Source organism: Pleuronectes platessa, chromosome 14 (assembly GCF_947347685.1).
Source record: "Pleuronectes platessa chromosome 14, fPlePla1.1, whole genome shotgun sequence".
NCBI lineage: Eukaryota > Metazoa > Chordata > Actinopteri > Pleuronectiformes > Pleuronectidae > Pleuronectes > Pleuronectes platessa.
The window spans coordinates 13,381,136-13,405,834 of record NC_070639.1 but is presented as its reverse complement, the minus strand read 5'-3'; the positions used below and the strand labels follow the sequence as shown (position 1 = coordinate 13,405,834).

General features: G+C 40.5%; 1 protein-coding gene across 3 annotated transcripts in view; it reads left to right on the top strand.

The window, feature by feature from the left end:
- Positions 1 to 19,634, top strand: part of ubr3 (ubiquitin protein ligase E3 component n-recognin 3) — a 38,486-nt gene extending 18,852 nt beyond the window's left edge. For 2 of the 3 annotated variants that reach the window (XM_053439072.1, XM_053439070.1), the window contains 14 exons: positions 417 to 550; positions 1,040 to 1,150; positions 1,596 to 1,796; positions 2,827 to 2,963; positions 7,052 to 7,137; positions 10,386 to 10,491; positions 11,910 to 12,010; positions 13,114 to 13,238; positions 15,136 to 15,243; positions 15,443 to 15,568; positions 15,738 to 15,917; positions 16,520 to 16,729; positions 16,841 to 16,980; positions 17,423 to 19,634. In XM_053439072.1, coding sequence (XP_053295047.1) covers positions 417 to 550; positions 1,040 to 1,150; positions 1,596 to 1,796; positions 2,827 to 2,963; positions 7,052 to 7,137; positions 10,386 to 10,491; positions 11,910 to 12,010; positions 13,114 to 13,238; positions 15,136 to 15,243; positions 15,443 to 15,568; positions 15,738 to 15,917; positions 16,520 to 16,729; positions 16,841 to 16,980; positions 17,423 to 17,540 — 1,883 coding nt within the window. In that variant the 3' untranslated portion in view covers positions 17,541 to 19,634. The remainder of the gene's footprint in view (positions 1 to 416; positions 551 to 1,039; positions 1,151 to 1,595; positions 1,797 to 2,826; positions 2,964 to 7,051; positions 7,138 to 10,385; positions 10,492 to 11,909; positions 12,011 to 13,113; positions 13,239 to 15,135; positions 15,244 to 15,442; positions 15,569 to 15,737; positions 15,918 to 16,519; positions 16,730 to 16,840; positions 16,981 to 17,422) is intronic. The other variant, XM_053439071.1, reaches the window with a different exon arrangement.
- Positions 19,635 to 24,699: the final 5,065 nt, after the last annotated feature.

Below are 24,699 nucleotides of genomic sequence, written 5' to 3'. Positions count from 1 at the left end.
TTATTATTTCAGTGTGTTACAAAAGCATGAACATCTCATTATGGTTAACACCAAGTAATAGCAAACCATATTGTCTTGGGCTGAAATCTGTAGTTCATTAAACAATTAGTTAATCAATAATAATAATAATTAATCATGCAAAAATGCCAGACTTTAGATTGGTTCAGCTTCTGCATTGGGAAATTGTTGTTTTCTTCTGTTTTACATCATTGAAAATTAAATATCATTCGTTTCCTTTTTTTCTGGTGAGCAGTGCAAAAATACATTTCATTTTATAGATGTGATTTTGTGATTCGATAAATTATGATGCATTAGTCACTGTTCGCCTACATTTTTGGTTAGCCAAAAGAAGAAAAAGAAATCAACAGATAAATCTAAAGGTTAATTAATCGTAAGTTGCTGTGATTGTCTTCCAGTGCTTGGGCATCGCTGCAAAAACCAAGAGGCTAAGAAGCTACCGACGAGCGACGAAGAGCACATCTATCCTGCAGACACGTGTGGAGTGGCTCATGATGTCAAGCTCACGCTAATGCAACGGTTCTTCAAAGATGTGGGTGTATCGCTCATAATAATAACAATAACTTTATACCAGAGAGAAAATGTGCTTAGAACACTATTAGAGATATGGTTTTATTTATGCAACATAACTGCTTGATTTTCATGGAATATCACCAAATAAAAATTGGCTCAAGAAACTCCTGAAGTAACTACAGGACGTTGCATGGTCCTCTAAATGAATATATGTTGCAAAACGCAGTAACAATTGTACGGCACTCTTTTACAATTCCTGATGCCGACCACTCATCTATAATGATTACACTTATCCCTTGGATATAATCAAATGCGACATTGTTTATTTAGAAAATAATCTGTCATTTAAATACCTCGTACAACACAACAGAATAAAATATGCCTCTTTATTTTCACTTTGTTATATATATTTTTTAGTTTTTTTGCTAATTCAGCACCGCAAAACATCCAGAGACAAACCTATATGCATTCTCTAATTGATGGCATTTGTCGCCTTTGAATTCTGCAGAGTTCTTGTCTGCAGTCTGTGTCCATAGGTTGGGACGGAGGCGTCTACGTCCAGACCTGTGGACACACTTTGCACATAGATTGCCACAAGTCTTACATGGAGTCTTTGAGGGTAAGAAAAATCTTGGACCTTGTTATGTGATTAGTGGACACACAATTCACACAGACATTTTTCAACACCCATAGTTTTTAGTCATAATTTCTTGCTCAAGTTGATTTCTTATCTTTGTCTTATAACATTGTTAATTGATTTTTTTTTAAAGTTTTGATAAGACAGATACTAAAGGTTTAAGCTCTGGTGAACTGACGAGGAGCAGTCGCATTACATAAAGTAAAGAAACTACTGATAATCACTTGAGGCCTAAATCCACCACTTATTTATATTTTCCACATTTAATTGCAGTATGATCCAAATATACTAGATGACATTTTCTGCAATTTTGCAATCCTGAAATGTATTATTATTATTAATATTATTATTAAAAGTATCAATTGCTTCTTAAAATGTGTAAGTTTTAGTCAAATTCAGCTTTCTTTTTTACTTTTCTTTTTTCCAGAATGACCAGGTGCTCCAGGGTTTCTCAGTGGACAAGGGTGAATTCACGTGCCCACTCTGTCGGCAGTTTGCCAATAGTGTCCTTCCCTGTCGCCCCGGGCGGGGCACAGAGGGCGGAGCCTGGCACGCGCCCACAAACAAGAAGTTGTGTGTGCTTGTGAATGAAGTAGAAGATCTTCAGGAGAGACTCGGACCTTTCCCCGTAAGTTTTACATTAAATCCTGGGGTTCATCACTAAAAGCATCAAAGTATCCTGTATTTTTCACACAGCTTTTTTTTAACACAGTCATCAGTAGCTGGTGGTAACAGACAGTGATTGTAATTAGAACAAACAATCAGCTGACGCAAAATTACAGGGGGTGTTGACCACTGATGTAAATGAAACAGGACGGTTAATTCTCCCAGGAAAAAAGCTCCTATTTCATCAAGCACCTGCTTTCCTCAAAGTGTCAGTGTTTATTAGATCCAGTGGTAAACTAACACTCTTTAAGGACCACACAGTTGATTTTGCATGTTTTATCCAGATTATTACAAATCACAATATAGGTACTTGATCAGTCTAATAATTGTTCACAGCATGTTTTAGTATTGTATGGGTTAAATAACATTTCATTTAAATTTTGCTTTTACTGTATTCAATGGAGGTTTAAATGTAAATTATTGGAAATATCTAAAGTACCATTCAACTATACTGTCTCTGAGATTAAATTGATTACCTAGTAATACCATTGCAATTGTCCAGCTGCTGTTAACCATCAGCAATCGTACTGGCCTGATGCAAGATTACTCCATAAAAACTTTTTGATGTACGATTGCTCACTTCTTAATAGTAGTAGTTATAGTTTCTGGAAGCAAGAGGCATATAAGAACTGTACTATATAATCAGGACTTGTTTGTGTACTAAAAAATCATTGCATTACTTATCATAAACCGCAGTCCAAACTGCTAATGGAGGAAATTTCATTAAAGATAAATCATAAACACAATTATGACTAGCTGCCTTGGAAAGATGAGTTGTTTTTTATTACGTACTGGGTCAGTGAGTTTATGGTAAATACCTCCATCTTAAAGCTTCTCACTAGATGACATTTCAAGGAAGTTGTGATTTCATCATTCTGTGCAGATTTCTGGAAAGTTCTTTTGATCGATAAGTGGAGGTTCTGAGTTGAGGCTAGATTCCTAAAGTTCATTCCAGAAGAATCTTGACTTCATGTTGTTCCTATTTTTTAAAGACGGAGTCCAACTTAAGTAAGGAGATGGAGTTGGTTATCAAAGACATCAAGAACACCACCCAGAAGAAATACATGGACTATGGCAAGCACGCGGGCTCTCCTGACAACGACTTCCTCTTCATGTACTCGGTGGCAAGGTAAGAGCAGAGTCACCTGGAGATTAGATGGGATACAGTGCGAGTATGAGTGTTGCAGATTTTTTTGTGGTTTTAGAACCATAATCTTCAGTACTCTAAGAATACTTCATGGATGATGGAGTGTGTCCACCCAGCCAGCACATCTTTGACAGGATTTGTACCTTATCACTGAATCTGTTTGTCATTTTCATGGACGGAAGCTCCATCACATCTGATATATGGTGTTCAGATTTAACTCTTCAGTAAGACTTCTTGTTTTTGGGCAGTGTGGTGAGGGTCTGTATCGGGGACTGTCCCGAGGGGAGGAGTCAAAGTGTCTCAACATGCAGATTAGTACAGATTGTTGTGGTAACGAGGAAACGGCACCTTAAGCAATAACTCTGCATTTTTTTTAGTAGTAGGGTAAAGTACTTTCTCCTATGCATTAAATGGAGATGGTTAATGTTGGGCGGGAATCTGCTTAGATTCCTCCTGAATATACATATGGAGGTATTCTAGACACGTCCAACTAGGAGGTGACCCTGGAACCCAGAAGCCCAGAGTGCACAGAAGGGATCTTGTATCACAACTGGCCTTGGACTTTTCCAGCATCTCACTGGAGGAGTTGGAAAACACAGCTGGGCAAATTGTGTTTCTGCTATATGTATATATATATGTGTGTGTGTGTGTGTGTGTGTGTGTGTGTGTGTGTGTGTGTGTGTGTGTGTGTGTGTGTGTGTGTGTGTGTGTGTGTGTGTGTGTGTGTGTGTGTGTGTGTGTGTGTGTGTGTGTGTGTGTGTGTGTGTGTGTGTGTGGAAATGTGAGCAATGACTAGGTCCTATCAGGTTATCTCTAAGTTGCTCTGTGTGGCCACTGACCTCTCTGTCTGCAGCACTCAAACCCATTCACACACCACTGACTATTGAGACCAGAGGAATAAATGCCAACTCGCTCATCCACTTGACTCTGAAGGTCAGCCCCTCTTATAGAATAACAGTGATTGTCACTGTAGAAGAAAGACAGAAGTGTCCCCTCTGCAGTTTCACTTTATACGTTTCTTTTTACTTAAACTGGAACTGAAATTCAATACTGCAGTTGTTGCAAAGAACTTGTAGCAAGTCTATGGATTATTTTCCCTTTTTTCTCAGTTGTTCAGAGAGCTGTGAAGGCTTTTGATTAGTTTTCTTCATATTTCTCATTTGACTGTTTGCTATATAGTATTGGTTCTGGAAGTCTTTCAAGAGTTTTTTAAAGCAGCATTAGCAACTTTGCCGCTATGTGCTGCAATGAAGTTGTATTGATGGGACATCTAACTAAGTATGATTTATAACACGTCCTATGTCTGAATTTTATGAACAGTGGTCTTTTCTAAGCTTGCATTGGCCACATAAATACAACTACACGTTTGTTTAAAAAGGCTGCACCTTTATTATGTATACGACTGGCATCCACACTACAGAGTTTTTAGAGCTGCTAACAGGGAGAAGTTTGGACGAGCTGCAGGTCCTAATAGAGTTTCAAAAACTCTGGGGCTGCGTTGCTGTCTGAACGGGCAGAAACTGAGATGTTTGGAAATGATGACCTCAACACTCAAACCAATTTGCTGATTCCTAGCCTTCACTGATTCATCAGACTCTTATCACATAACTTTCTTCCGGAGGAAAACAACTTGGCTTCAGCCTCAACTACCAGTGTGGAACGCAACGTGGATAATCAATTACAAGCGATGCTGACCCTGTTGTCTCTGTAAAGTGCAGAATTCAAAAGCAGCCGTTAGCACTGATACAACTGGACCTACTTTTCGCCATTGGTGCATCTAGTTTTTCATCTAGCTCTTTCTACAACTAACAACCAAATGCTTCTTGTGTAAGCTTGCAAGCGATATACTTTTTCAGGTGTGTTGATATGGACAGGGATTAAAACTGAGCTGTTTGATTAAAAACGCTCTGAAATGCTTGTGTGGACAGAGATCATTTTAGTTGAGTTGCAGTTCTGCTGATTGCTCATTGACATGGTCTGCAGGTCCTCTTCATTAGTCCTGAGTCATCTTGGGGTGAACTAGCCTTGTAAGATGCACATTATTCAACTTCGATGTTCCTGTAAATTTTTGACTAGAGATCTTAATTGTATGTCACCCTCCGTCTATCCTCTGGAGAATTGGTCGGAGGTGTAATCTTGGGGAAGAAAATTACCTGGTCTCTTTCTCGTGTATTTGTATCTTCTCAACAGATTGGATACAGGTAAGAGAAATGACCGGCCTCCAGTTAACCTTGGGGTCTATTAAGTCCACACCACTCCCATTCCAAAAAAGCCCTTCCCTGAAGCGTAGCCATTGAGACCTTTTTCCCCACCCAACACTTTGCTCCCTCAGCCCTCCACCCTGAACAGAAACATCCCCTGAGTACGTCTGGGTGCCTGTTGGCTCTCTGAAGTTCAATGAACAACGCAAATTGCCTGAGGAGTGGAAAATTCCTCTGTCACAGGGGCGCTCTTATCAGCAAAAGCCAGATGGAGCTTCACCGTGGCTGCATTATCTATGTGAAATTGCTTTTTCTCCCAGGAAACCCAAGGATTTGCCCCCACCTTCCCAGCCCATATAAAGAAATGGCCAGTGGCATGATAAAAACAGGCTAAGATCAGTCTCATTTTAGTAATTCCTATCTGTTTTCGCCATCTATGTACTTTGCTAAAGCTTTTAGTTTATTTTTTCACTGTTTTGCTGTTGAGGAATTAAAATTCAGGGGTAGAATGTGTTTGGATCTGCATGGGAAATGCACATTGAGGATTATGAGTGAACCGTAGCTGGAACAGCTTTTATGCTAATGGTCCAGCTTGTGCAAAATCAGTCTTGGAAAGCTGTCACTTATTTGATACGGAATTGCTGCTTCAAAACAGGCACATTAAATGGCAAATGGCTTAACTAGAAATGCATCTTTCATCTTCCTAATCAAACTGGAAAAGACGCAGGCCACGTAACCAGAAGCTGAATATGATGATACTCACTCAGCACCATTAATACCAGTGCCCACACTACCTTTCCCAAAAAGAGTACAATCTGCTTTTATGGCTGGTTTGAAAGAAATACTGCTCCCAAGATGTAGGAATTTGTTTGTGTGTCTCCCCCACGTTAGCCTTTAGAGACCAGTCAATTGTGTTTTGTATTGGCCAATATCACAAATTTCTCCCAAGGGGCTTTTACAATATGCACAGCATATGGCTCTCTATCCTTAAACCCTCAATCAATACAATGAAAGTGAAAATGAATACAAAAGGCAAATCTTCCCTGTAAGTCGTGCCTCATAAATTCAGTACTCGAACAGATGATAAATTCCTAAAATGTATATATTTTCAAAAACTCTTTAATACCTTCCTGCGTTCACACTTGGGCCGACTTGTGTGTTCATTTAATTCAATAGCTGCTTCCTACTTCACTGCATCTATGTGCAGGCATAACATGAGAAACTGTGTGTTGTGTAAAACTGTACGATTTTAGCCAATGGAAAACCAGTTAAAATGTATTTGCCCCTACAATAATTTGACTGGTGGCATGACTGAGCAGGATTAGTTTATACTGATGAATAAGCCAGAGGTAAATGAGTGAGACACAACACAATGATTGAGAACACAGAGTAGACAAAGCAAACTTGGACCCAAACCACAGATGAGAAAAGGACAGGATAGAGGATATCTAGATTAACTGATTGATTGTCTGTTGTGTGGCCATTAAACTGTTTGCTTGGCAAATTTATTACAGCTAGATTGAAAGGAGGTTAACAGGTTATGGCAAGTAGAAATAAGATCTTCAGTTGGAGAGACTTCTCTTATATTTCTATGTCCGTGGTTTCTGTCTGGGGTGAATGCAGATTCTAATGTTTGCTCTTTGAGATTTAATGTAAATATACATGTAACGGATATGCAATATAAATAAATGGAAATGTTTTGCCTCTTTAAAAGCAGGAGTAATAAACTCGTTGAAATGGTCAGCTGTGCAGTGTCCATGGAAAATTGTCACATTTCGGAGTAGTTTACTTTTAAGGGTTTTGTGTAGTGTTTGTGTCTTTTCACATGTGTACCTGCTGTCCACTGATGCTCAGGCTCTGTCTCCTCAGGACCAACCTGGAGTTGGAGCTTGTGCATCGGGGAGGAAACCTGTGCTCTGGAGGAGCCAGTGCAGCTGCCAAACGCTCATGTCTCAGTAAGTACTTTAAGACCTCCTCAACTTTTATATCTCATATAATGTCTCCTTTAAATCTGTGTATGGTGAGTGTGATATGTTATGTCAGTTGGAGAGCCATAAGCCTGATATTGCTCCACTTATGGGATCATTAATTACAAGGATGAAAAATTAGGTTTTTATGGATCATTTTATGGATCCTGTATAAATTTTTACGTCACATTTTAGATATCATCAACACTGCACATGCAACATTAGAATGAATCGTTTCCAGTACTGACTGATAATAATATAATTACAATAGAAAGACATTTAGTAAACCGAGCGACCAATTCCCTTTTCCTAATAATATTCATAAACTGTATGTCTGGTCTATTTTGAAATAATAATGGTAGGTGCTAAATAAGACTTGATTAATTTCTTATTGTGTAATCGATTATAGTGTTTTTGTGTTGCCATAGTTTATTTTTTTTATATTTTTTTTTTCAATGAAATGGTGGTTGTCATTTGTAAGGGGAGGTTTGTGTGAATTGTAGTCAAACCCATTCTTCAATGTTACTGCAATGAACCATGAAAAGAAAAAAAGAAAAACACTCAGGGGTGATTAGCAATGGCATGCAACGACAGAGACTGTTGCAGGTGAACTGTTCGGGGCAGTCAGGGTAAATGAAGCAGACAAATGGGTCAAATGTTTTTGTCGACCGTGTCACAACTGATGAAAATGGTGATCAAAGCTAAACATCAATCACTACTAATATTTATCACATTGATTACGGATCAAAATCTAAAATTTTTATGAATTGTTCGAGCATTTGTGAATGAATGACCCTATGTTGCGAGACAAAGTCATATATACCTATTAGCTGTCAAAGTTTCCTGTTCACACTCCGTCCCATTTCCTATTTCTTTAATTATTCTATCAAAGTTGCGGCGGCTGCAGTGAAATGGCCTGTCATCCTTGAGTGGCTGAAAAGAGATTTCACACTAGAGGTTTGCCATTTATGAGCTACATTAACCATGTAGCCGCACTGACAGCCAAATTTACTCAGTTGCAGTACATTACTGTTCGTTCTTCTTTGGGAAATGGATCTGAAGGAAAAAGGCAGAGGTGTGCTAACTGTGAGAGCCCAAGGGGTTCCTAAGCCTGTTTCCCAGCAGGCACTTCTTCTGTTCAGCTGATGAGGATATGATGGACCTCAGAGACGAGCTGTCCGCAATTCCACTGAAATGGGCGAAATCGGCTCCAGAGTCCGGACTCAAAATAGACTGTCCTTGGTTTATTTAACTGCAAATATTTGAATTAATTTCGGTGACTGTGTGGCTGTTACTGTACAGGGAGTTTAAAGGCGGATCCCATTGACCTCAGTTGTGCAGACTTGGGAGGGTGTTGACTGCTGCATTTCACTCACCTCAGCTCTATGCCTCTGTGCCAGCGACAACCAGTGATGGAAGGTGTTATTGGGTGGTCCACCTGTCCGATTCTTGTGAACCCTTTATCTCAAGAACTCCGTTTGGGAATTTCTTCACTGATTTCTCCCGGATGAACTGAGCTTTGTACGTAGAACACTGTATCATCATATGCACCAAGACGACTTGTCACTCTGCCATGAAAAGTCAATCCACAGATCAAAACCTCTTCTGTGAATAAGGTCCATTTTCTAAACCGTGTGTGGTTGACCAAAATGTATGTCAAATGATGAAAGACATTGGCAATACAGAAATATAAATTTCCCCTCATCAAGAGTTAGAACATGGGAAACAGAAGAAACATTATTATATATATATAACAGAGTGAGGTGCCTACAGTTAAGCATGTTGTCCAATCAGGTGGATCAGACTATAGAAAGATTAGTTGGCGGTGACACCTTTCATAAACCAGGCAAGTAGCATGAAAGTGCAGTCATTTACATGTGAAGTTTCTTATGTCTTTACTCATTTCATCGTAGAGGACAGTTAAATTTGTCGGGCAAAAAGGACACATCCCATTACACTGGAAATGCTTCAACTCCCACTGTCCCCTCTTTCCCGTGTGTCTCAGTAGCGTGGGAAGCGGAATAACATGCTTTATTGTTACCTCAGCCTAGGAGCTTATGCTTCTTTAACATTGTGAGATGGGGTGTTCTGTAGTACTGTAATACTACAAAATATTGTATTATTAAACAACTGATTAGATCTTGGAACTGAAGCTGTATACATTTTGGAGTTTAATGTCAGTAGCTGGAAATTACTACCATGATATTAATCTCCCCTCGTCTATTTCTCATTTACCTTCCTGCCTTCCTACCCTTGCCGCTCCCAGGTTAATTCCTTGCAAGAGGTGAGGGAAGAGAGGAAACGATGCCACAGTGAAGACAAATGAGATGTAACCAGCGACTGGAACAGACACGTTTTCCTTTCTAACTGCTGTGTCCACGTCACCCTGCGGAGGGCAGTGTTGCTCCAGATATTGACGATTCCCGTATGAGTCAAATTGCAGAGCTGATTATTGGATGCACTGCATTACAGTATCATAATTCCATGTAAAACAAAATCAAATAGGATTATTGTTTCTCAATGGAAAAAGGTTTAGGTTGAACAGAAAGTTGTTACATTCACCTTAAGATGAGAACAAAAGGAAGTGATTGGTTTAGCGGCACTGATTTCAAATACGCTTTTTAATCGGTTTCTCTTACACAATTTTAATTACTGGTTTTAAGAGACCTTCTGATTTCACAGTTAGTAAAAGTAGGTTAATTTATTCCGGGACCAATAAGAAAGACGAGACAATTTTTTTTTTTTACTTTGGATACAATACATTTAAAATTAGTTCTTGCCTTTCACGCAGATCCAGTCAGCTATAATGTCATGCATTTGTGGCTTCCACCTTTTATAGTACAGGCTTGATCTGGGCAAAGACTTTAGAGGCTCTGAAATGTCCTGCTATTAAAAGCTAGTGTGTACCACAGAGATTGTGCGTGCACAGGGGGTCTCTGCTCATGTACCATTAGTTTCACAGCGAACAGGTGTGACCTGACCAAACACTCGCTCGAGGCTATCGAGGAACCACAGTGCGTCCACCTGACTTGGACTGGTTTTATCTGAGTCAAACCATTAGCCTGCAGTCACTTCAAGTCATCCCCTTTCATCCTTCTCATCTGCACTGGTTGCTGCTGCTGGGTTGTGACAATGGGCACTGAGATAAACAGACACACACTGGTGTTGTGCCTGTCAGAGCTTTGTGAGAACGTAACAATGATGTGTTCTGTTTCCCCCCCCCTCCTCCTTTACAGATCAGCTGTTCCATGTGCTGGCCATGCACATGCGTCTCTACAGCATTGATTCAGCCTATAACCCCTGGACTAAGCTGACTCAGATTACACAAAGCAAAGAGGCAGAGTGAGTTACTCTCTCTCTAAGCAGCGCCGCAAACAGTACATCGATAAATCTGATCGCACGCGTCACATACTCCCCAGTCGCTACTTTTTCTGCCACTTTTCCGCTCTCTCATAAACATGCAATCAAAGAACCACTTTGTGCTCTCTCTTTACGCCTCCATGTCCTCCTGCCCCCAACAGCCTTTTTCTTCCACACAAAGACGAGCTAAAAACATAAAAAGGGACCCCGCGTGGTTTCCATAGATACCAATAATTGCTGCATCTGGCAAATTACCGGGCACTCTACAGAGAACAAAAACGACCCTGTCAAATACACTGTAAGGAGAACAACAGCACCATACCAGCATGCTGATCCCTGTTTATCTGAGTGTTTGATAAGCCCTAACTTTAAAACCCAGGTCAAAGCAGCAGTATTTTAAAAAAGGTTTTTAAAAAAAGCTATCGGAGCACAGGTCTTGCTGTGTATATAGTTTCAAATTTGCTTAACAAATAAGGGTCTTTTAAAAGGCCCACTCCCTGTGTCTCCACCTCAACGTCTCTAAGCCCTAGTTACATATTCATATTGCGTGCCGTCTCCATTTACATGTCTTCTCCTCTGTTGACAATTCAACGAGGTTCCAATCTCCACTCGACTATTGAAAGGCCTCAGGGGTTTCGAAAAAGAGGAACTGCACTTAAAGAATAATACCTTCCATTACCAGAGCACTCACCAGTTAATTCCACTGTGCATCGGAGGAAAGCAATAGAGGACAGAGCTTTCAACCCCGGTTCGACTACTGAATACACACTATACTTGCATACGTTCCTCTTAAGTTTCTCTAATAAAAACAGGCCAAAAACAGTGGGTTTTTTTTATTCATTATGTGGAAACATCACTCTGTCCTATTTAACTGGGCTAGATCAGGTTGACCGCCTCAGGATGGCATTGACAGTGCTCCCTCCTCAAACCCAGACAAAGTATTTTTACACACCTAATGGCTCCTCCGAGAATACTGTATGGCTGTGGGCACTTTAGTAGTAACAGGTCGAAAAGCTGTCTTACAGCGTTAACAGGGAGGAAAGGTTGTTAAAACTCGTCTCTCACCAACTGGTACAAGGACAACTGACAACAGAAATAATTTGTACATTAAATAAAACGTTCTTACATGCGGTCAAGATTTAAGACATACGTAATGTGTTAGACACCAGGACATGAATGAGTGTCTGCTTAAATTAAATAAAACTGAAAATTTCAGACTGCCTATTCTTGTCCATATTTTTGTCATTCAATGAAGGGAAAATGTACTTTTATTGAAAGATAAATTCAGTCATAAAACCAGAATGCTAAATTGCTATCGCATTAATCTGATGGCAATTATCTTCATTTGAATTTGCATATAAATGCACTGTAATAAAAAGCTCTTCTGTTCTTTTTCACAGCAGCTTCGATGAAGAGAGACCCGAGGTACCCATGCTGTTTCGAGACGTCCCTTCCCTCCTGATCATCTTTGTGCTTACGATGCCACAGCCTCTGCGAAAAGGTATACGGTCCCCTCTGTCTGTATCATGACACCACAAGAGAGCAGGGAGTCGCTCAGCGGCTGCTCCACAAGGACAACTCCATTATCAGGCGTAATCAGGGCTGAGTGCAGGACAGAAGCATTTCACATCTCTTATCGATGCTCCTGTTGTTGCTGTTTTGACTGTGAGCTTCAGAGATGGGAGGGCTGCAATTTCATCTGCCCCTTATCTTTGACTTGTCGCTGCATTTCTTCCATCTTAGAGCTTTACAACAAAACGTAAGGGGGGGGTCCCCAAAGACCTGGCCTGACACACTAAAGTCACATTTAATGGGATAAGAGTCGCAGCAGGCAGATCATCTCATTGATGAGTGAATTGGGTTGACCGCTGGCAGGGACAGGGAGGACTTTTGCAGCACAACCAAGATGGATTTAGTGGAAAGAAGCCTTCGATGGAAATTGTATATAATTATAACATTATAATAAAATGTTGTTTGGTTTCATAAATTGTTTTTTGTTAATATTTTGTTAGACCAAATCTCGATATTGGCATCTCCCTCCAAAACCCATATTGGTTTGGCTCTTGCAAAAAACATTAAAAGAGAATACATTTTTAGTGTTTATTTTGAATAACAGGATAAGAGGCACATTAATGAAGAAGTAGTGTGCTGAATGAATATGCTTAAAGCAAAAAATAACTACATCTTAAAAAGCCTCTTGATTTGTCTAAAGTGAGCAATAGAAAGGGACAGACATGATTGGTCCTGAGTGCACTTGTTGGTTAAAAGGTATGACCTTCTTTGAATTCTGTTTTCTTGTGTGTACTGACTCATGTCACAGTGACCAACACAACCACTTTGCTGTGGAAGAAACCCAACACCACTCTCTGATGTTCTTTTCCGTACAAAATCTAAATGTCTTTCAGGCTTCATTTTCCACCTGACATGCTCTGGTAATTATCCTGCACACTGTTCAGTCGGGCTCTCCATACAATGCAGCGGAAATGAGCACAAAGCCCTTGTGAATGAGGTCCAACCTCCTTCAAAGAGCACTTTTTAATGCTCTTTTCTTCTAAAGTCAAGATCACACATGCTCACTGTGTCACCTTCTCTCATCTCTCGTAGAACACTTTACCTGTGTGGTGAAGATGCTGTACAACCTGCAGTTCATCCAGGCTCTGACCGCTCTGTCGACCAAGTTCAGCCCAGAGGAGAGGCAGGCCTGGAGCACGTCTGGAGCACTCAAGAAGGTAGAAGCCAAATCAATTGACACGACTCTGAGACATTATTCACCATCGCATGCTAATTTGACCTCCTTCAGTGTAGGTTGACAATTTATTTTGTCTGCTCTGCAATGCTCAGAGCTTTAAGTGCTATAAACAGGGTCAGGGCAAGTTAAATACTTAAAAAGTTTTAATAATTATTCTTGATTCTTTTTTTCGTTTCTTTTCTTTCTACTTTTTTATTTTTGCTGATTTTGTTGGTTTGCCTTGGCTTATTTTGTGCTTTGCCTCTGTAGTCAATGAATCTCTGTAGCCTTATAATTAATTAAGCGTACAGAGAGGTACCCTGTGGAGTTTCCTCGTAAACAAAGAGAAGTTACATTTACATTAATCGACACTTTACACATTGTGTGTATTAGTTATATCTAACTCACTTGTTGCTTTTCCTTCCTCATAAAAAATGTCAAAATGTTGTGTAGGGAAACCATTACAGAATTCTGCTCTCAGTGCAGTTTCAGGCCTACACAGGAATATGTTGTCAGTCCACATGTATTCTTTGCTCGTTGAACACTTCCCTGGAACCCCAGTACGTCCACAACCTCAGTAAATCATTGTTTGTGACTAAGTATTGAGATGAATTAAGCCCTTTCCGATTTCATTTATATGCTTACCACAGTCGACAGTATCGATCTTCATTATCTGGAAAAGTGTGATTACTGGAGAGTGTTGCATTAATTGGCTATTTGTCCTCAGTCTATTAAATCTGTATTAGCGAGCGACTGCCTTGAATGTCAAATGACAAATAGCTGAAAGTGTCTTCCTGCAGGGTGTTTCTATTCATAATGGGGGCCTGGATTCCTATCGTCTTACTACGCTGTCATTAAACAGTAATGCGGGAATTCACGGGCTGCCGTTAGGATGGATTTCAAATCCACGACGAGAACAGCATCCATATTTGGTAGAACGTCGTTGTAATTAAATTGAGGTTGTTAGAATAGATAAAGTCTTAGCAAAGATCAGAGCCTGGAGGGAAGAAATCCATGGATTAGAAATTCCTCCTCTATAAATCTATGACAAGGGACGGCAGGCGAGATAAGACTGCTGTTTTATATTCTATCACCTTCAGCTTGATAAATGCTCTCAGCTTTTCCTCTTTATAAAATACGCCAAACCAGTTGAATTTTTATCCGAACATACATTCAGTAATGTCTCTACCACTTATCAGATGTTATATTGTGTGCAAAGAATGATTGTCTTGTGCTTATTCTGCATAAGTCATTATATTCTACAGGGAATCTGATTTTATACTAAAGAGGAGGAACAGGAAGAAACATGCGTGACGTATCATGATTTGTGACCTTCATACAATTGAAAACTAACAAGAGATTGATTAAGTCAGAACAATTTGATTCTTTTGTGTTTTTGTCCATGGTTATTATGTCTTTCCTATTTCTGAAGGCCTACAAGTGAAATTAATAATCAAAACAAAACTGAATAAACCTTATGTGCAGACACAATCTCTTTTGTCTGCAATGGAAATTGATTCAATCATCTCAGGAAATGAGACATCGAGGTGAATGTGCTAATTTAGCAAGACAGCGAGGTCAGAGAGCTTCTCAGTTTTCGGTGCGTTCATGATTTCAAATATGATGCACCGGGGGAAGAAAACCGAAAGAAGAACTCCTCTACTGGCAAATGGAAAGGCATCAATCACCATTTCTTTTAGCAGGTTCACCAGTGTTTACATAACCTGCATATACAGGCTAATTTTGGTGTAACAGAGAGAGAAGTGAGTGGAATCTGTTGTTTTCTCATTTCACATCACTGAGAAACTAAAGAGACGATCGCAGACTCGGTTAAAAATAAGATCATTGCCATTTAATGTTCGATAACTTGCTCTGAATATTCTGTTTTTCTGCTCCAGAGTGCTGCAAACGCTGAGAGGTGTTTTGAAGCGCTGCTCAGTCACGCCATCGGTGAACTCTCCAAGGACAAGAGTATCTACAAGGTGAACGCTGAGGAAACGTCAATGGTGAGACGTGAAACTGACTCCTTAGCACTTCCTAACATAACCGCCCTCAGGATCTCTGTGTCTTTCTCTCTCTCATGTGGCCATTACGGTGAGAGACAGTGGTCTAGTATCTCTGCTCATCTCCAGGGGGAGATATACATCACAGTGTTATCACCGAGCTGTTTGCCGGTTATTGATCAAGTGTTGCTATTGTTTCCAGCTGAGCTCCAGTGTGTGGTCCCCGCAGTCCATCGAGTTCAGCCTCCAGCAGTTCTGCCTGCCTTTCCTCCGCCTCTCCTGCCTCCTGCAGCATCACCTCTACGGAGATGACCTCACTGGCTGCATGGTATGTTATAACATCAGTGTCATTCTACAGGCGAATTTATGCTCTATGTTAGAAATGGAAATGGACGTAGCCTTCTGCCCGTACTCTGCATTCATTTTTGTGTGTATTTATGTTTCGGGATGTAAGTAGGCATGAGTTTGACCCCCTCTCCTTGTTTGTGTGTTGTCAGGAGGAGGAGGAGTTCTCGTCCTTGGCTGCGTGTGTGGGGCTCTTACCATCGGCCCCTCAGTCTTCCAACACTGTGCACAGTGCCTCGTTCCTGGAGTGGACGGTCAGCGCCTTCGACCTGGTGACACAGTGGTGTGCTGAGGTCCAGGGGCTCTCTCAGATGCAGACTGAGCAGTCAGTGGTGCGTGAATTTCACTCAAAACATAAACGTTATATGGAAAATATCAGCATTCAATGAGAAGTTAATTCTTTTTTTTGTTTCTTGGACTTCCAAACTCTCTGCAGTGTCAAAATTCAAAACACATATTTTGAACTTGGCACTTTGTAAATGATTCATGAAACTAAAACTGTGTTTGACACTTAGAATTTTAGTTCCAACCTTGGTTGACAAGGTCCGTAGCTGTGTCTCTGAGGAGAGTGACTGCACAAATAACCCAGTGTCTAACACCCCCGTGATTCAGCACTGCTGTCATCTCGGATATTACACATTTGGGGGAAATTGCCTTGCATGTCAATTTATATTGGATTTAAAAGGTTTTGTGATATTTATTACATCTGATAGCTGAACAAAATCTTACAAACTAGGAAGGCAAACTGGGCAGATTTATTAAACTACACAGATTTCCCCCTCAACTTATTTAAAAAACTGTATTTAGCATTTTGTTATTTTTGTTGATGACTAAAGCTGAAGAGGTTTATGATAATTAGTTTGGAATAATTCATCACTGACTGTGGTGCACATCAAAGCTGTGGCCTGACTCTTGCCTTTCTCTTCCTCTGAAGACGTTGCTTGATCAGGATCCTCAGTGGGCGTCCCCTCGCCTTTTGCAGCTACCTGACAACTACAATATCATCTTCCAGTACTATCACAGGAAGGCCTGCACTGCCTGCAAGAAGGTGCCAAAGGACCCTGCACTCTGCCTCGTGTGCGGCGCCTTCGTCTGTCTCAAAGGCGTGTGTTGCAAACAGCAGGGGATTTGTGAATGTGTTTTGGTAAGTGACTCAAACTCAGGGCCAAACTGTTAATGACTGTATATAATATATCGCAGCTTTTTGGCAGTGTTACGATCCGTGTGAAATTCACGTGTTGCTTGTCATTTGTAGCACTCGCAGCATTGTGGCGCAGCTACAGGCATCTTTCTACTGATAAACGCCTCAGTCATCATCATCATCCGGGGACACCGGTTCTGCCTGTGGGGTTCCGTGTACCTCGATGCTCACGGAGAGGAGGACCGGGATTTACGGTATGAAACATCACATGCAGCCATTACAGACATGACATAGTGCAGTGAGCTTTTAACTGTTAAAACGTATAAATACACATATACTGTGTTCATCGTACCTATGTTCAGTATTTACCAATACTAACGCCCATATAGTGTTCCCGCAACTTTCGAGAAAGTAAAATTAGTTTGAACTATTCCCTGACGTGGACAATGGTGCACTACAGCAAACTTAGAAATAAGTATAGCAAGTAATAAAAATATTATATTATAAGTAATATGACATATCAGTGTGCATGCTGATGTTTCTGTAGTAAAAACACACAACGTCCTCAAAACCCCCTATGGTTTCTATCCAGCATGGATTTAGGACACAGCTTTTTCTTTTCCTTTTTTTAAACCTGTTGCTGCAGTGAAAACACATTTCTCACTCTTGTTTTCCCCTCTGGCCTTTTTTCTCCAGCCGTGGCAAGCCTCTCTTCTTATGTGAGGAGAGGTATCGAGTGTTGGAGCACCAGTGGGTATCACACACCTTTGATCACATCAATAAGCGTTGGGGGCCTCACTATAATGGACTCTAAGATCTTCCACAGTCCGGAGAAGACCGCAACCCGTGAACGGAGAAGGATTTTTGTTTTGTCTGGCTCATGCGTCTGTCTCGATCAAAAATATTTGGGACTTTTAAACGTGATGAACACAAACTTGCGGTGAGGGTTTTTGCTGCCACAGCCTTGGTTTATGTGAAGTTTGGTGTACAATCATGTCTAAAGATTAACACGTGTGTGTGTTTAAGTGATTTATTGTGTGGTTTTCAACAGGGGAAAATAAATAAATTGGTGAGATCTAAGTAAAGCAAGCACAACTTTGCCCAAATTTGAAATTGGTTTGGAGCAGGCTTTTGAAGCCTTGCATATTTATCTGGGTTCAAAACGACATACGGTAGAGAGTGCTGGAAGTCCCTGCAAAGTTTGAAAACTTTTTTTTTCAAAATGTCTGATGTTGATGCATATCCCTTTTATTTATCAAAACGTGCTCTGCTGTACTGGCATGAGTTTCAAGCTCCTGATGAGTGTAGCGATGTTTTTGCACTCAGTGTCTCGGCAGGACAAGTCCACCCATCAACACACTAGAGTTTTTTTTTGCAAACGAGCAAAGACTCTTTTGTTTTTCTTTTTAATGGGTCTTGTTGCAATCCATCCTCAGGAATTCTTTTTTTTTTCAGTTTTTGCTGTTTAAAAAAATAAGTTTTAGATATTTAAATAAATGCTGCTGCTCATTGTTCAAGTAAGTGATTTTAACTTTTGTGAAGAATTTTTTTTTTTTTTCTAAGGTTGTGCTTTGGGTTTACAGCAGATGGCTGGGAACGTTGACTCCAACTCACTTTAATGTTTATGGAGGTTTGCGGTCGCTTTCTTTCAAGATTCCTCTCTTCACTTAACCTAGTCCTGCCCCATCTGCTCTCTTTGTGTCTGGATAGTTCTGAAGAATCAACTCCAATGCCAACTCTTTAAATGGCTAAACCATCGACTGTACATAAAGATGGTAGACGTGTCTCCACTTCCTCCACGTTGAACAAAAATTAAGCTTAAATATCCTAGACAGGGATAGGATGTTTTATCCATTTTCCCATCTGCTAACATGGAGGTGGCAGGTTTTATTACCTATACATCAGCCGGCCACTAGGGGGTGATCAAGATCATTTAGCTCCACTTTGGGGATATATCATGTCGTCCATCTTTATATACAGTCTTTGAGCTAAACTCGCTGTCCCTGCTCCACAGAAACCCTGAATTCAAACCCCCAGAATCGAGGTCACATACATTTTGATTGGGTGTCCTGCTGCACTGGCAGAGCTGAACTCCACATGAGAAATGAAACGTTATATCAGTTTCATCAAAAGTTTTCTCTGAAGATTTAAAACTCGATGGAATCTAAGTTGCTTTTGCCAAGAAAAGTCGAAACTCCTCGTGTGTCTGTGCTGTCAGAATTAGTTTTTTCTCCTTTTGATGCTTTTTTTAATTGTCGAGTCAAAACTGCAGTTCAGAGCATTTACTGTGATAACCATCATGTAGTTGTGATTTATAGTTGCATTCCAACTTTAAAAGATCATCAAACTTGAGTATCTGGTCTACACTGTGCATGACATCCTTTACACCACAATTATTCAAGTGTCTTAGCTGCTTTTTTTTCTGATTATCATCCGTTGTTTTTTTCTGGAGGGGAGGAGATTTATCCAGTGCCTGCAAAATAAAAATTTTCCTCTGAGTGATAAGCGGCACAAACTGCTTATATCCCTGATGTTTTTGTTCTTTTCTCTCTATGAAATGCTGGGCCACATTATGCTGCATCAAGGAATTTTAAAGGAACAAGCTAACACCTGAAAACCTTCCTCTTGAATTCATGCATGCTGCTTTTTCTGTTTACTGTGTTTCTCCTCCCTTCTGTGTTCTGCAGTACCAACTCTGTAATGACCGCAACCAAAATAGCCAATGAGTAACAGGGGGGAGGGGGGGGTAAAAAGTAACTGAAAGCTCTTGTGTGTTCTCCTGTATGAATGAAGAGAGAATACAGTATATTACTGTAGGTGCTGACTCAAACTTTCTGAGTTTGTTCAGAAAGTGTGACTTGGACATTTAATGCAAATGTAACATATGTGAATAAAATGTAAACACACAGATTCTTCTCCTTTTCTTTTCCTGTCTTTGAATTGTCATTTAAATGATCCTGCCGACTATATTTACCAGATTGTATTTTTCTATTTTAGTATTAGTGCTCTCATGTGGTAGTATTTATAAGTATAATACTCTTTAAAAGAGTCACTTGTAGTAGGTATAAATGTTAACGGACAACAGGACATGATTTCAAGACACTATAGATTTGGCTTCCAGAGCACATCCTGTGACCGTGGCAACATGTAATGTGACTTTGTACATAAAAACAGTTTGTGTTAAAAGTTTGTACATGTTTTTAAAATGTCGCAAGCTGAGTAAACGATTATTAGGGTCAGACCTCAGAAAAAGATTAGCGCCAATATTTATTTTTCTTTTTACAGAGGGAAATATATTTTAGTATTTTATAAATTAAGTCGGAATGTTGAGCAACAATTACAATGTTAAACACTTGACATGATAGGCTTTACAAATAACTGATTTATTAAGACTTGATTTAATTCAATCTCAATACCCAATTTTTTTTAGATTGTTCTCGACATTTCAGCTTTGTTCTCTGTTTAAAATAAAAAACAATCTTTTGTGACAAACCTTTTGTCGATCTTTGAACTTTATCTTCGTAATAAGAAGAATAAAAACATTTCAAAACATGCTGTAAATGAAAAAAAAATCTTCCTATTTATTTCCAAACCCCTGCCCTAATAGTCTTCTGTGCAGTAGACTCTTGAGACCACTGAAATGCCTGCTCCTAAAAGTTTTTTCAAGTAGTAATGACTACACAGGACGTATTTGGTTGATTCCTTGAAACTGCTATTCACGTTATTCCAGATAGTGTGTGTTGGACTTCAGTTACCATGTGACTGAGCTTTTTTCTTCCAGGGTAACTGGGTTGAACTTTCATAAACAAGGGAGGCCCCCTGGTTAATGACGGGAGGCCACACAAAGCCTCTGGTTTTCTGCCTGTTAGACAAAGAGAAAACAGTCAGCACTATGGAGCCGCAGAGGAATTTTCTCTGGGTAAAATCACCAGGACTTTGGGACGGGTTTGCTGCAGAGAGATGCTGGAGCTGGGGAGAGCTTCACTGGACCTGTCCTCACTTCCTCCAGATCCAGGTCAGTATCTGGAGCCGGAGCAGAAACGGGAACAAACCTCTGTGTGTGCATGAGGTGATGCAGGTGAGATCACAGCTTCCGGTCCGGCTGAACAAACAGGCTCGGGTGTCCGTGAATTATTCAAGTCCTGCTCTGAGTAAACAGGGAAATCAGTTCGGGGATGTTTCTGTGGACATGGGTAAGTTGCACGTAGAGAACTGTTGGTTTAGGTCAGAGCAGTGAGTCCAGTGTAAACTGTCCCCGGTGATGGGATATGTTGACGCGTCTAAAGATGGACTCAGGAGGGTGCAGGGATCAGCTGAGGTCTCACACACTTTCCCATGTTTTGCAGATTTTAGAGATGGAAACACGGGGGCAGCTTTGTCAAGGTAGGACTCACAATACACACACTAACACATCTTCAAGGTCACATCAGGTGCAGATGGGTTTTCTTCTAATGCCACTGGGCTTAATTATTTTACATTGTAGAAAATAGGCTCCTTCATATGGTGGTGTTAATCTTTTCATTGGAGTTTACAGAGGTGTTAAGAGGTAAGACATCCAAATCACATAAATGCATCATCATTAGCACTGACAGACCTCAGAGGTCCAATAGGTGAGCATTAATGGAACAGGTTTTTATTATAAGGTTAAAATAGACTTCATGTTGGACCTCAGTTCTGCAGGAGCCCCAATATGATATCGTTTTATCTGGGAGTGGATGTCAAAATATAGAAAGTTATTTATTCGATGTTTGGTAATTTAAGTATTTCTTTGTTTTTAAAACTGATTCTGAAGTCGGCTACAGTTTCACCTATTCATCTACACAAGCATTTTGCAGATCCAGTCTTATGATATAATGTTGGCTAACGTTGGATATATTCTTAAAAGTTCGTTGTTTATGTTTTTAAGGATATCATTTTTATCTGGGAGTGGATGACAAAATATGAATAGTACTTTATTTGATGTTTTTGCACGAGCTTGTAGATCTTTGGTAAATAAAAGTGACGGTCAATCTCTGCTGTTATTAAGCTTTGGCTTTTGGTTTTGTCTACTGTTTGTGCAGAATAAAAATGACAAACACCCACATGCAATGAATTATCTCAAACCTTTATTTATAACCTGTGATATGTAGCTGTGTTGTGCCTAAGCAGGAGTACTGCACTGCATCACATCACAGGCGTTATGAAAACAGCTATGATTACTTTAAGTCTGTGGTTAAGGTTTGCTGAGTCATCACACTGATCACAGTGTTGTCTCTTTGTTCAGTGAGTTGATTCAGTCTGAGTTAGATTTGGTTAGAAAATGTTGTGGATGCACAGATGTGATTTAAAGGCCTTAACGTTGGAAAGATGTGTTGGTGTCTGGACGTGTGAGACTTTGGTCATCCAGGGTGACAACAAGGGCACAGGGCTTTGGGCCTGACTCGTGGCTCCTGGAGGTTTACTGCAAAGCCTCCTCATATCCCCTTAAAAGGGATTATACATGAGAGGGGTTTTTTTCCCCTCTCTCCGCAGACTTACCAAAGGGTTTACCAAGTTCCCGGAGGGCTTTACCAGAGAGGGTGGGATTGTGCGAGTTTGATGGAAGCAGAAAATTAGATTACTCACTTTTACTCTGCGTTGTTTTCTGGTGTGAAAGACCCCGTCTGGTCCCTGGGCCGCGTTCTGACCTCGGAGCATGGTTTAGCCTAAGCTTAACCCCAAAGCGACAGATAGACACACTAACATCCCGGGATTTACACAGTTTACAGTCGTATGTATGTTTACTTCACTGATGTTGGATTATTTATTTTTTAAACTACTTGACAGGGCCACATAGGACAGAGCAGCATTTTGAACTGCAGATCCGGTCGATCGTTTTCAGGCGCTGACACACGATGGTAAACAAAGGGAAACCTGAGCGCTGCCATCGAGGAACCCTGGTGTCCGGTTCTAACCCACTGCTCGTGTGTCCTCCATCTTGATCAGCGCGTCTACTATTCAGGGAAAGTTAGAGTTTTGTATTTATTTAACACTCTGCCAAAACTTCCTCTGTATGTCTGCACCATAGGTTTGACAATTTACACGGAGGACGTGACAGATAGTGGTAGGAAGTGGAGACGTGTTGTCCATCTTTATATTCAGTCAATGTCTATGTTCATATTATCTTTATCCCAGCCTGTCTCGAATATGCATACACAAGAACCCACCTTTGGCAGAAAACACAGAAATATGGAAACCCATAAGGCTGAATGTAAATATATACAAATATAAATTTGGGTGGTTCTGTCTCGGGAGGAAGCGGGTCGTCCACTAACCGAAAACTCAACAGTTTTAACCCCAGTCTCCTTGAGCACAAACCAAATTGCCCCTTACGGCTGCACCAGCAGTGTGTGAGTAGAGCGGTGCTGCACATAGATTCCACTATGAATGTGGGAATGGATAAAGAGTACTGTAAAGCACTTTGAGTGATCATCAAAGCTAGAAAAGCTTCACAATTCATCCATACGGTGGTGTTTGTAGTCCCCACTGCCCCACGCCCATGCTCTATCTGTGACCCTGCAGGTTACATATATCTACAGTTTATAAACATTTGCTTTAATGCTTCTTGGTCTAGAGAAGGAAATCTGTTCAGCAAATAAGAAGATCTGTCACTATAAATCTTCTTCTTCAGAAACTGCATTTGCTGTTTTTGTCTGGTAGCTCTTTCCAGCTGATGTGACTCTTGTCCTTGTTATATTATCCTTGGGACTTTTTCAACAGAAACATCCAGTGTGTTAGGTTCTTCAGCCTGTCAGCTCTGTTATGTAGATGCAGATATGTGCTTCCTGCACACTTCTGGACAGACACATGAATTTATAGACGCCGTGGTGCTCAGCTCTCTTGAATCCTTTTCAAGTTCAGGAGACCAAGATGTCAGAAGTTGTTTTCTCAATTAGTGACAGCCAAACGTGTAAAGAACACTGTGTTCAAAGGGGGGGGCACACAAATCACGTGTCCTAGCAACTATCAGGAACTTCCTGGTAACCTGCGTGCAACCCGACACGCTTCATATCAGCAGGCCATTATGAGTAGCTACATCTGCCACTTGAATATTGAACAGGGCCGGGGATCAGGTGGCAGATTACCGGTGAATTATTAATCCCTGTAGATTGGCGTGAATTAGTCCGGTGCACGTCGCTGAGCGGGAGACAAACAAACACTTTCACAGAAACAGGTAAGTTTGACTTGTGGCTTTATGATCTGAGCTCTATTGATCTTTGAACTCCAGTTTTAATATTAAATAGGTGCAAATGAGTGAGTGAGCACATTAGATATTTGTACACAGGCTGCCGTAAAATTGTTGCTTTAGCGACCTTGTTGCTTTTAAGTATATGCAGTACTTTTTGTGTTTTGGATGATTGATGGTCAAACAATAGATTATATTATTAACTCAAGTCCTTTGGTGACGTTCAAGCTGATGTTACACTTGGTTTGTACTTTGAAAGCTCTTGCAGAATCAGATAGCTGCACAATAATAGACAGTCAAGTAGGTTGTGCATTTAACTATGTGTCACATCTGCCTGCACATGGGACTTAAACCTGTGTTTAAGAGTTGCAGTCAAACATTCTATCGGAGGTACGTGGTGCTGCCGGAGAGGAATAAGATCCATCTGTTAGAAAAGTTGGTGAAGGTGCCTTGGCAACAGGCGGTGATGTGTTCAACGCACTGTGCATGTCACCAAACAGAGCGACAGTTATAAATGGGTAAACAGGTTTGGACCTTGTTGATTAATAAGGCAGCTGCGATGCATTATTCATGGTCGGTTTGAGATGGACGATTAACTTCAGAAGAGTCAAAGATGGATGATCAGACCGGAAGACAAAAAGAGACTTTAAATGTGTGATGTGAAAAAGTGTAATTATAAGAGATAGTTGGCTCGTGCTGTCACAGGCTGCTTCTTGAAGGACACAGTGAAGGATATCTGTTGTATCTCCGCGCTGCACGTTTGAACGCC